General features: G+C 42.4%; 3 protein-coding genes across 3 annotated transcripts; 1 reads left to right on the top strand and 2 right to left on the bottom strand.

The window, feature by feature from the left end:
* Positions 1 to 121: 121 nt before the first annotated feature.
* Positions 122 to 1,986, bottom strand: fndc10 (fibronectin type III domain containing 10). Its single transcript, XM_079578624.1, has one exon. The coding sequence runs from the start codon at positions 1,836 to 1,838 to the stop codon at positions 897 to 899; it is 942 nt and encodes a 313-aa protein (XP_079434750.1). The 5' UTR covers positions 1,839 to 1,986; the 3' UTR covers positions 122 to 896.
* Positions 1,987 to 2,102: 116 nt separating this feature from the next.
* ora4 (olfactory receptor class A related 4) lies at positions 2,103 to 4,916 on the top strand (the record flags this gene model as incomplete). Its single annotated transcript, XM_079578603.1, has 2 exons — positions 2,103 to 2,209; positions 3,906 to 4,916. Exon 2 carries the CDS (start codon positions 4,077 to 4,079, stop codon positions 4,914 to 4,916), a length of 840 nt encoding a protein of 279 aa, XP_079434729.1. The 5' UTR covers positions 2,103 to 2,209; positions 3,906 to 4,076.
* An 891-nt stretch (positions 4,917 to 5,807) lies between these two features.
* On the bottom strand, positions 5,808 to 8,773 carry LOC306979606 (olfactory receptor class A-like protein 4; the record flags this gene model as incomplete). The annotated part of the gene is made up of 4 exons (XM_079578625.1): positions 5,808 to 6,037; positions 6,201 to 6,446; positions 6,885 to 7,148; positions 8,543 to 8,773. The coding sequence occupies 4 exons, from the start codon at positions 8,771 to 8,773 to the stop codon at positions 5,825 to 5,827; spliced, it is 954 nt and encodes a 317-aa protein (XP_079434751.1). The 3' UTR covers positions 5,808 to 5,824.
* Between the last annotated feature and the right edge of the window lie 3,247 nt (positions 8,774 to 12,020).

Below are 12,020 nucleotides of genomic sequence, written 5' to 3'. Positions count from 1 at the left end.
GACCCAACAAATATATAAAGTTCAACCAAGGTAGATTCCCTGTTGCTTCCCACCAGCTGAAATCATGACGTCATATTCTAGATAAATGTATGAATTTATTACACTCGTAAGGACAGATCATGGTTCATTAAGACATTGTCAGTTATAGAATAAGGAAAATCACCAAAATACTGGAAAAGTGCTCATATAGGTTTATTGAATATTAGCATTCAACAGCTTTGTCAATGGCACAGTGATGATTGCACTGAGCTGGTTGTAATGCCCTTCGATGTACAAATACCGTCAGCACTCAGCAGACATAACAACTAATAGGTATGGTTAGTAAATAGTGTGAGTATTACATACAACAGCTTCCTGAGTCCAGTTTCACAAATGTACATTTTACTTGTTTATGTTGTGCCTCCAACAGTTTGAGGAGGGTTAAAATAGTTTACTTTGTAATGAATGGAAATTTGAGCTTACGTTCACATCTTACACTTTTTTCTAAATCTTATGTGATTAATTTTAAAAGGTTTATACAGCTTTGTGAAACTGGCCATGGGCATGAGCAGGACTGAACAAGTAGCAAAAACACTGCAGAAAATACAGAAATTTAAGCCATTTCCTATTGCTGTAGAACTCTGCCATCGACAACGCTGATGGACTTACAATTACAGAAATCCTGTCCACATAAATACAACAGAAACCACTGTTATACAACATGATGGATGTTTTTGGTTTAGTGCAGAGGTTAGCAAGGCAATTAGTTAGAAAAAAGCCACGTTATTGTGCTTTAGTTAATTCACACGGTGATGGCATTGACATGGGTACCATGTATAGAAGCATAAAACAAATGAAGATGGTCAGACTTGTAAGATATCATTTCTTTTTTTTTGTCATGTCATCCTCTTTAGGAGTCAGTGACATGAGTGAGTGCGGTAGGGATATGTGTGTGCTGAGGCTGGGCTCATTATGTTTTCTGTTATATATGCAACCAGTAAGCAAATGATGACCAGCATTACACAAATGGCTCCCCCGACAGTTGTCATAGCTATTACAATGTCCTGCATCCCGGATGGAGGCAGGGTGAACTCCACACAGTCACGCTCCTGTGGACTGTGTGGGGATCTGCTCAGGGTAAGCAGGCAGATGCGATAGGGGATGTTTTCATGTAGCTCGGTCAGGAGGTAGTCTCTGCAGCTGCGGGCCAATTGCACTCCTGTGCATTCAAACTGTGTGTAGCTCCCATTCCACCAACAACTTAGCTCAAAGCCCACTCTCCTCTGGTGCTGCTCACTGACAACTGTGGGAGAAGTCGTCAAATTTGTCCCAGGATCATTGCTCATGTTCTGGCCATTTGTAATATTGTCCAGTCTTTTATCTGTGGACTCTTCCCCTTCTGTCCACTGTAACAGTACACTGCCATTCATGAGTATATTTGCCACTAAATTCCCAAAAGACACCACAGTCCTGCATTGTCCTTTCTGACACTTGTACTCAGGCAATGTGTGTCGAAAGCAGAGCTGTCCTCCAATGCCCCTCTCAACCAGACGATAGGCACACAGAGTGGAGACCCCTTCCTCTGATCTCCAGCTCTGAGTGCTTGACCTCCTGGGTGTCTCAGCCATGGCTCTGCTGATGTTTAAAGTCACCTGGTCCATAGGCCCCTTTTGCTTTGCTGATAGCTTTCTTCTGTGACCATGACTGCCACTTCTGTTGTCCGCCTGCTGACTAATGCTCAGGGTTTCTCTGTTCACCGGTGATGATACTGATGTTGAAGAAGCTGGTGTCTGGTGTAATTTGCAGAGAAGAATCAATGCCCACAAGGCGAGCAGTGACTGGGCTGGCTCCCTTGTCATTTCACCTTTTAATCTTCAACTGTATCTCAAACACAGTGTTTTAGATGTGGTCGAGGAAATCCGAGGTTTGCCATTTGATCAGCGCGGCTTCAGCGTTCACGACAGCGGTCTGGGCATGCATCTGCGACAGAGAGCACATTTTAATGCGGGCATCTCATCACAATGACCTTGCAAGAAAAGAAATCCACCTTCTGTCACTCGGTTTTCGATGAACTCACGACACATTCTTACCTTTTCATGAAGGGATAAGAAGGGGGGACCCGGTTGTCGTACCTTTCTTTTTTCTGGCTGGCTTGACGTAAACGCTTTGATGCCAGCTTTGCGAGAGTGCAAGCGGAGGAGCGCGCGCCCTGGACGGGGAGCGTACGTGGGTGCGTGCACTAGCTAAATATTTGTAGTCCTCCAGCAGTCGCTTCGCACTGAGTCATCTTCCTACACAGTGCATTAGCCTGAAGAGGTGTCCGTCCGTTAACAGTTCTCCATCAGATCAGCGGTGTCGGTGTTTTAAGAATACGCACAATGGGCCTCCACGACGTGACAGTGCGCAACAGTTAATGGCTCATCTTCATGGCCTCGCTTTTTGACAGTTTGTAAAAAGGTCACACGCCACACACTAAATATAATAATGCATAGAGTCTAAATATTGTAAGCTTGAGATTGCATATTCATTAGGCTCACTCCTAAATTGTGTTTTATTTTTGCTTTTATTGACTCATTAAGACAGGGGTGTCCAAACTTTTTTCATGGGGGGCCGCATATTGAAGCGTACACGGGGTGAAGGGCCGTAGATCAGTAGTTAGTGCCGCAAAACCTTCCACTAGCAGAGGTTTAAATTGTGCCCCACACCTCTATTTAAGTGTAAAACCTCCATGCCAGCTCTGTCTCACAGTAAAATGTTAGTTGTTCGGTTAGAATTGTATAGAATTATTAAATTTCAGATAAAAAGGTCCATCTCTGGTGATGTGTACCGAAACAGCAAGAGCCCGAGGGCCACCATAAATTGGTCTGAGGGCCGCATTTGGCCCCCGGGCCGCACTTTGGACACCCCTGCACTAAGATAAATGATCATGCTTTTATATGTGTAGGCCGATGCTCTTGACAAATATAGCCTTTTACAAAAAATATATTGAACAGTTTGTTTAATTTTGAATTTCTAGCAGTGACAACATCTCTGGGATAAACATAATCCCCAGAGAAAACCATCTCAGTCACCAATCAATTAGTACAAGAAGCAAAAGTGCTGGATCACTGAAACTGACTGTCCCCAGCTCCTCTGTCCCGGCCACATGGGACGTATTACTAAATGTGTGTTGTCTGCAATCTCGGGACATTAGCACAGCAGATCAGTGGCCCATCCCCAGACTGATACTAATGGATAAGATTCATCCAATGTTGGAGGCTTGATGTGAGCACTGTCCATTGCCACAACATGACTCGGCAGAAGTGTGTTCTGCTGACAGAACAAGTGGAAAATGCACGCTTTGTTGGGCATGAATTAATAAAAAATCGCTGTGTTTGATTCATAGATTAAATTCATTACTTACGGAAGGATGAAGAGACTATATATACGTTGTCAGAGAAGCAGCCTTAAACCATTGTCAGACTGGTTGTTCATGTAAAAGTGTTGTAGGGTGAATTTGGCCATGTCCAGAGTGGTGCCATGTCAGAGGCCCTCACTGTTGAAGCAATTCTCTTCGGATTCTTAGTCTTTTTTGGCATTATTGGAAACATTATGGTCATTTTGGTGGTGAGATACTTCTTTGATTACCTTTTACCATTAATTACCTTTATTAATACAGCAATTGTTGTGTAAAAATGCAGTTAACAGCACTGTATTTTTGGTTAGACTTAAAAATTATTGCTAACATAACCTATAAACCAAAATGGCTCCTTTAAAACACGACAAAAGAAGTTGGTGATGTATTTGTCAGTGACACCCCATGTCAATCTGGAAAATACTTTATTCTTTTTCAAAATAAGATTAACGCAGTAGATAATTAAGCAAGTTGAGGCGATTATTCGCCCGTGAATACTGCTCTAAGTGTACTTATCTATGTGTTCTCCTAGGTGCTGCAATCAGCCGCCAAAAGTCCAACCCACCGACTCCCGCCCTCTGACACGATTTTGGTTCATCTCTCTGTGGCCAACCTGCTCACCTCTCTATTCAGGACCGTGCCTATTTTTGTGTCCGACCTCGGCCTGGAGGTGTCGCTGTCCCCCGGGTGGTGCAGGGTCTTCATGCTCCTGTGGGTTTGGTGGAGAGCCGTGGGATGTTGGGTGACTTTGGCTCTCAGCATCTTCCACTGCACCACTCTGAAACGCCGCCACGTTGCGTTTGGCCCCCTGGCCCAGAAGCAGGAGAGGCGACGGGTTTGGATAGTCCTCGTCGTGGTCTGGGGCGCCAACCTTGCGTTCTCTCTCCCGGCGCTGTTTTACACCACGCACGTTCATGGCAATTTCACGGTGGAGCTCATGGTCATCAGCTGCACCACGAGGCCTCTTCTTGGTTGCATCTGGGAGTTCCCCACAAACGAACAAGGGTCAGCCTTTGCCTCTGCCTCACTTGCCCTAAATGAAGTCTTGCCCTTGATTTTGATGATTTGCACCAACCTGGCAACCCTGCACACCCTGGCCAAACACATAAGGGCAGTCACAGCAGGAGGAAAGGCAGGGGAAGGAGAGCTGCACGGACATGCCGCCAGTGAGCGTAAAGCTGGTCATGTGATCATGTCTCTGGTTACTTTGTTCGTTGTGTGCTGGGCTTTGCAGGTCGCAGCGGTGACCTACTTCAACCATGATGGAGGACACCATGCCGAGGGACTGCTCACGGTGGCACACTTCTCAGCCTCACTTTTTGTGGGGTTCAGCCCTCTAGTGGTGGCCCTCGGGCATGGAAAACTCAGACGCAAAGTTGTGGGAATGATTCAGCAGAGATTGCAGCTGTTGAAATGCTGGGAAGAAACAAAAAGCAAACAGGATCAGCATAAACAAACTGTATCTGATGTTCAAAAAGAAGGACACATCATACAAGTGAAAGAGAAAAACACTAAAACACTAAAGGGTTTGCAAAATGCTTAAATACAGTGCATTGGTTCAGTATCAGTATTTTGCAAATCATATATAAAATTACTTGTTAAAACATTGGTTCCTTCTGACTACTCTTGTTTTCACTTGTACATGAATACAATCTGAGCTTTACCTTGTTATGATTTTGACAGACCGGCAAAGAATGAAGGCATTTCCAATATTTAAGACTTAAGTTTCAGTAAAATATGGTCAATAAATCTGCAGTTTGGCTTCATCAAATCAAGGTCTTGATTTGATGAAGCCAAACTGCAATGTGCGCTGGGACCGTTTGCAGCCGAGTGTGGAATGGCTGTGATGTAAATCATCACCTCCAAATCCGAGGCTGTAGTTCTCGTGTGTTCACGAGAGAGGGACGGATGGAGCGTGAGATTGACTGATGGATCAGTGCAGTGATGCGGTCGCTGTGTTGGACTGTTGTGGTGAAGAGGGAGCTGAGTCTGAAGGCAAATCTCTCGATTTACCGGTCCATCTACATTCCTACCCTCACCTATGATCATGAGATTTGGGTAATGACCGAAAGGACAAGATCGCAGATAAAAGCAGTTTAAATGAGTTTCCTTTGAAGGGTGGCTGGGCGCACCCTCAGAGACAGAGAGGAGTTCAGTCATTTGGGAGGAGCTCAGAGAAGAGCCAGTGCTCCTTCATGTCGGGGGGAGTCTGAGGTGTCCACACCTCTGAGCTGGCCTGGTGTCGCCTCTAGATCCCTCCAAAACAGCTCTCCGCTCAGACAGCTGCCCCTGCGACCTGGCCCCGGGTAAAGCAGAAAAGAGAAAATGGATGGATGGTAAATAAATCTAACTGACACTTGTGTTTTGACCCCATTTTATTAAACACATTTTTAAATAAAGAGCAGAATTCATGATTTGTTGTCCATAATAAGTGGAACAGAATGCCACTCGTCAATGGCTGAGCAGTGATTTGATGAATGAGCGCAGTTTCCGGTGGCCGACAGCTAGAACAGCCGGTGATAAGGCAATGAAGATAATGTTCGCAAATCGAGCAATGACGAGAAGAAAGTCAGATGACGAGCCACGATTGTAGTTGAAATAATTGACTGATATGATGCTGGTTCCCCAAGATGCAATAAACAACATGATGAGAGCCAGGATCACCTGCGGCACACACCAGAGCCAAGGGTTAAGTACAGCTCAATAGACTTCAGTAAATTGATTTGTATTCGAGGCAAAGTGTTGATTTTAAATGGTAGTTTTTTTTTTACTGATTTACATATTATTTAATTCCCATATCAAAAGCCTGTGTTAGTTTTCCTCTTACCTTTGCTGCCCTCCTCTCAGCTGGGACCCTCTTAATCTTGGGGCCGTCCTTCACTGAGCTGCGCATCCTGCTGTGGGTGTACAGGGTATAGAGGGAAGCCATGTTGGTGAGGGCCATTAGAATAATGGGAATCGTCTCGTGGATGACCATGGAGGTGGTGGCATACGCAAGGCCACTAAAACTGGTGGGGAAGTTCCACACACAACCCAGCAGGGGGCGTGTTGTGCTGCTCACCAACATCAGCGTCTTGAATGAAACAAGGAAGGAGAGGCAGGAAGGGAGTCATTTATATTCCAGTTTATCTTAACCCAATAATGGTTTATACTGTAGGGTCTGAACAGCTGTATGTTTGTCTTTGCCTTTCAAACCCTTTCATTTTAATTGTGAATGGTAATCAGAGTGGAATCTTTACCAATAGACTATTATTTAACAGGATTTTATGGTCAGAATTCTTCTTAAACTTTCAGAAACTGTGGTAAACAGTTCCAGATCAAACTCAAAGCAGAGCAGAATCTTCCCACTCAGTTTAGCTGTTTTGAACATTCATAAATTCCACTCATTGACATTAATACACAATGATGTAGCCTCTATATAAACCTGGGTGTTCTGTAAACTAACTTGGAATGAATAATAACATTCTATAATTTTAGGTAGCAGACTTTCCTCTTTTTTGTTTGACCTCACCTCTGTGCTGTTAACGTCTCCATTAGTAGAGAAGATGTGCGCGGGGATGCAGTAGATGTAGTTTAGAAACCAGATGAGGCCCAGGGTGGTGAGAAGAGTTTTGGGTGGACTGTGTAAACCACTGAGGTTCCCCATGGCAGGAGCGACCCGCCTCAGAGTCTGGAGGTGAAACGCGCTGAGGAACAGAGTGGACCACACATTCACTGAGCGCAGCCACACCCAAACGCCCATCAGGAACTGGCACCACTCTTTAGATGAGTACAGCTGTGAGGATGGAAGACACAACCTCTGCAATTACACTGTTTTCTATATCATTAAAAGAGACCCTGTGCTACCCCTGGCCTCTATCCCTGATGGCACAGTATTATGTGTGGTTAGGTTGGGGTTTGGTCTAAATTGACATACCTCTGTTAGTGTTAGTATTTTTTTTGAATATACATGACTGCCAATTACATTTGAACATGTGAAAGGTGAAACGTACAGTACTTTAAATAACCAGTACAGGTGACTACTTAAACAACTCTTCTCTGTGATGGGAAACTCCTGAGAGCCTACACAACTCATTCTCTAGTTACAAACCCCTATGATAATTGTGGAGTTTCATGAGGTGCATATTTATGACAAACTGTATATAAGTTATACAGGTGAAACTTAGAAAATTAGAATACAGTGGAAAAAGTTCATTTATTTCTTAAAATGTGAAACTAATATGATATACACTCTTGTGTATATCATATTATATATATATATATATATTGTATATCAAGCCCTTGTTTGTTATAATTTTCGGAGATGTTTTATTTGGGGATTTTACAAGCTGTGAGCCATAATTGTCAAAATTATAACAAATAAAGGCTTGATATATCTCACTTTGCATGATGATTATGTCCTACAACTCCAAATTTAAAACCTTCAAAGAATATTGTGAAAAGAGACCACATTGTCGGCTCAAAGTGTCACCTTTTCAGGTTAGGTGGAAGGGAAAATTGTGGAAAGGTGCACAAGCCACAGGGATGAGCGCAGTCTGGAGAAGATTGTGAGGAAAAGGCCATTCAAAAGTGTGGGGGAGCTTCACAAGGAGAGGACTGAGGCTGGAGTCAGTGCATCAAGAGCCGCTGCACACAGACGGATCCTGAACATGGGCTTCAAATGTCATATTCCTCATGTTGAAGCATCCTGGTCTTCATAACACCTCACAGACTGAGAGCATCCATGCCACGCAACCTCATAGTTATTCAAGTAAAAAGCGCCCAAACCAAGTGCTAAGTTCATATGCATGATTATAGTTTTCAAAGGGCCGACATTTCTCTGTTTAAAATCATTTTTAACTGATTCCATGTAATAGTAAAATCTTCTTAGATTTTGAATTTGGGTTTTTACAAGCTGTAAGCCAAAATCAGGAAAATTACAGCAATGGCTTGACATAACATGCCATGAGTCTATATTATATATTAGCTTCACATTTTAAGTTCAATTACTGAAATAAATGAACTTTTTCACGAAATTCTAATTTTCCGAGTTTCGCCTGTATACCCCCTGTTGCTCATTTGTTTTTAGGCTTAAGGTTGTTTTCACTGAGGCTCTACTCCTCTGTATGTTGCTACCCCATATGTGGTAGACTAGACAACTATCTACTTTTTTCCCATTGTCAAACTTACCTCCAGCCCCACATCAGAGATGATCAGCAGAGTGTTCCTCATCACAGACACCAGCAGGTTGGACAGGGCCATGTTGATAATGATGATGTCCGAGTTGCATCCTCCGCCTCGGTCCATGATCACACTTTTACCAATCACTCCCACCACAGTGCCATTTCCCAGAATGCCCATCATCACCAGGAGGATGTAGAAAGCGGTCTGTGCTGGAGACACAGACACACGCAGTCCCATCCCCACCAGCTCATCGAGGTTTTCTTCATCACCCATGTGGCTATCCATTTCAAGCATCTTTGCAGCAAATATCTCAACAACTATATATAGACACAGACGCCTTTTAATTTCTATGCTTTCATGTGGCAGTCTATTGAAAGTCATATCAGTTTCTCTATTGGTAAAAATTCATCATCGTTCTTCCTACAATGATACATTTAAAAAATTCCAAAGTTTTGGAAAAAGTATGAAGGAAAAAACAAGTACAACAATGAAAACAAGATTAACAAAAAACCTCTGAAATGTCATTATGAAGCAAGTGTTTAAACTCTACACAACAAATGCAGATCCTTTCCATAGCTCTTAATCATAGGGCAGTCATAAAAAGCAAAGCCCATTCAATTCTCCTGGTATAGCTCCTATAGAAAACTTAAACCTTTTTTTAAGAATTAAGAAAATCAAAGAATGAGCGAGTAGAGTTCCCCCTTGCATCAACGCTTTCCATCCACAGTGTCTATTGTCCTGGTCCAAAAGCAAAGAAGGCACTTGTCATGTGTTAAGGGATCTTTATGGCACAATTTTCAAAGACATTTCCTGCTACTCCCACACATTACTGTCCCCCAAGGAGCATAGAGCATGATAATAAAACACCAGAGATTAATCAGCTTCCACAATTGTGCCTCCTTTTTGCCGTACATTAGTTCCCTGTCATCCTAAGGGAAAGGGGGGCTTACTCATTTGGCTTGTGTGCATGTACGTACTTGTGCTTCGATACGAGATATCCTGTTGTCACTCAAGCCTTTGTTTGTTCAAAACATGCTCAGATTACACCAATGCATCTACATGTTTATATTTCCTTTAAGTTTTTTTTCCAAATTAATTTAAATGCTGAAAGTGTACAGTGTTATGGCATGTCAAGTGTTTTTGTGACCTGTTAGAGTTTGTATATAGACCCGATAATAATGAATAAATAGCCTACTGAATGTGTTAATTATTATTCTAGTGGTTGAATTGCAACACTTACTCTTTTGCTGCATAGGCTACCTGTAGCATAAGATATAACTGTGGGTTTGCTCCAGGGGCGGACTGGGACTGAAAAACAGCCCTGGACTCTGACCAGCCTGGCCCAAATTAGCGTAATTGTGCACTTCCACAAATACATATTTTAACCTTAACATTAACGAGTGCATTTTCCCCAGTTCGGCTTTTTATTTTTATTTTTTTGACTGGCATCATCAGCAAAAAGAACGGGAAAGGTGGTCGCAGAAACAGAAGCAAAATCATTAATATAAATAATAAATAATACTGGTCCCAAAATTGAACCTTGTGGCACACCATACTCCACGGAATTCCTTTTAGATTTACGTTTTTTTATACTGGGCTTTACCCAAATCTAAAAGCTTCTCGACTGGAGATCAACAATGCAACGCCTCATTTGAAAGCTAAGACCTACAAAAGTGATGGAAACTTTGCGTCACGTCGCCACATTTTTGTCATATTTTTGTTGTTTTTTGAGCTATTTTTTCTATCATTTTTTTGTCGTGTTTTTCCTCATGTTTTTGTTGACTTTTCATCCCCTTTTTCTCACTATTTTGATGCTTTTCTTTTTAGCTTTTAGATTTGGGTAAAGCTCGGTTGAGGCGGGACTGGTGGCCCTAGAGCCAGTGGCCCTTCTGTGCTCTTCCAGAACGGACATATGGCCGGTCCGCCCCTGACTGTGGGTTTACTCAACAGAAATGGCAACAAGAAATTTTCCAATTGTTTTGGCGATGCAGATTCATAAGCATTTCAATCACCAGACAAACCAATAACATGTGAATTCAAGACAGCAGTTCAGACTTTAATCACTAGATGGCGCAACTGACAGCAAAACAAAGTGGAGCCTTGAGGACCTATAGGAGCTGAACCACATCATACTGTATGATATAGAAAAAAATAGATGCGAATTTCAAGCTGAAACACAGGGGAGTTCATCTACGCAGACAGTGAAGCACAACAGATTCAGAATAGCTTTTGACAATAAATCTACTGCAAGTTAATCATTTGTACTTATAGCGTATATACCACAAAGGCCTCCACTTATCCAACCCCTCAGACCTTTGCAGAAACAGTATGTGGCTTTATGCTGTTACATCAGAAGCGCCAAACAAGCAACACTTAGAGAAGCCAGACCACTTATAGCAATATGAAGCCGACCGGATACAAGAAACAACGCAGAGAGGAGGTATTTATCAGAAATGAGAAATCATGGGGCCCTAATGGCTTTAAAGGACCGCAGAAGCATTGATTCAGAGGAGGGTCTTACATGAGGCCACACTGAGCAGAACTGTGTTTGGTTCAAGTGCAGGTACAGTATATGACAAGGCTATGGCTCAATATTCAATGTCACACGTCAGATGTGAATAGAAACGCAGACGGTGATGTAACATTGTGAAATGTAGAGGATCAACATGAGTGCAAAATCGGCAGAAAGGAGACAGTAGGCTATATAACATTAATAATAGGACAGAAATAGGAAACACGCAGCAGACTCTGTTTACCTCTACCTCTACTCTATTTAAGTCCTAAGGCACAGTACAACTTAATGCCCAAGGCTGATCGACAAGAAAACACTTATTAATTTGTTCAATTACTGGAGGGGCAACAATCTCCTGTAATGTGCATGCATCGCTCTGGACACCGTGAGGGAGTACCTGGTCTGTTGCTTTACACTGTTCCCCAGTGGAAATCATGCCATGTATTATTTAGGTTCGCTTGTCATGGGAAAAAAAAATATGTGTGCAATACTACAGTGCGCTTCTAGTGGAGGCATCCGGTGTGGAGAGCCACAGGCAGGTTTGCTCCACTTTCTATAGAAAAATCGCAAATGTGAAATTGTGAAACTTTGATGAACTCTGTGTGAATTTAAATGAATGAGTGTAATTGAGCTGATTCAAGGGCAACAAGTGGAAGATATAAATCATATAATATTTTCTTCTATGACATGGTTTTAAAATAATTTCTTAGCTGGTGGGACAGTCCCTGTATTAAATGCTATTTTTATTTTTAAACGGTATTTCAAATGTACGTGTTAAAGAAATAATAATAATGCTCTAAAACAGTAGTGACATAAGAAGGGGGAGAGATCAAATTCCCAAGGATGAAACTGGGGCTCACCAATGGCCCTTAAGTACAGTATGACTCCATGGCAACAGTTGAGAAATATTTGCCTCATGTTTTATCCAAAATGTCAAACTGAACTCCAAACAATAAGTTGTGTTTGTTTTTC

The sequence above is a fragment of the Gobius niger genome (genome assembly GCF_951799975.1).
Source record: "Gobius niger genome assembly, chromosome: 20".
Taxonomy (NCBI): domain Eukaryota; kingdom Metazoa; phylum Chordata; class Actinopteri; order Gobiiformes; family Gobiidae; genus Gobius; species Gobius niger.
Note: the sequence above shows the minus strand (reverse complement) of the source record. Positions and strands in the feature narration are given on the sequence as shown.

Coding starts and splice junctions, on each gene's coding strand:
- fndc10 (XM_079578624.1), bottom strand. CDS start 1,838: ATGACAAGGGAGCCAGCCCAGTCACTGCTCGCCTTGTGGGCATTGATT.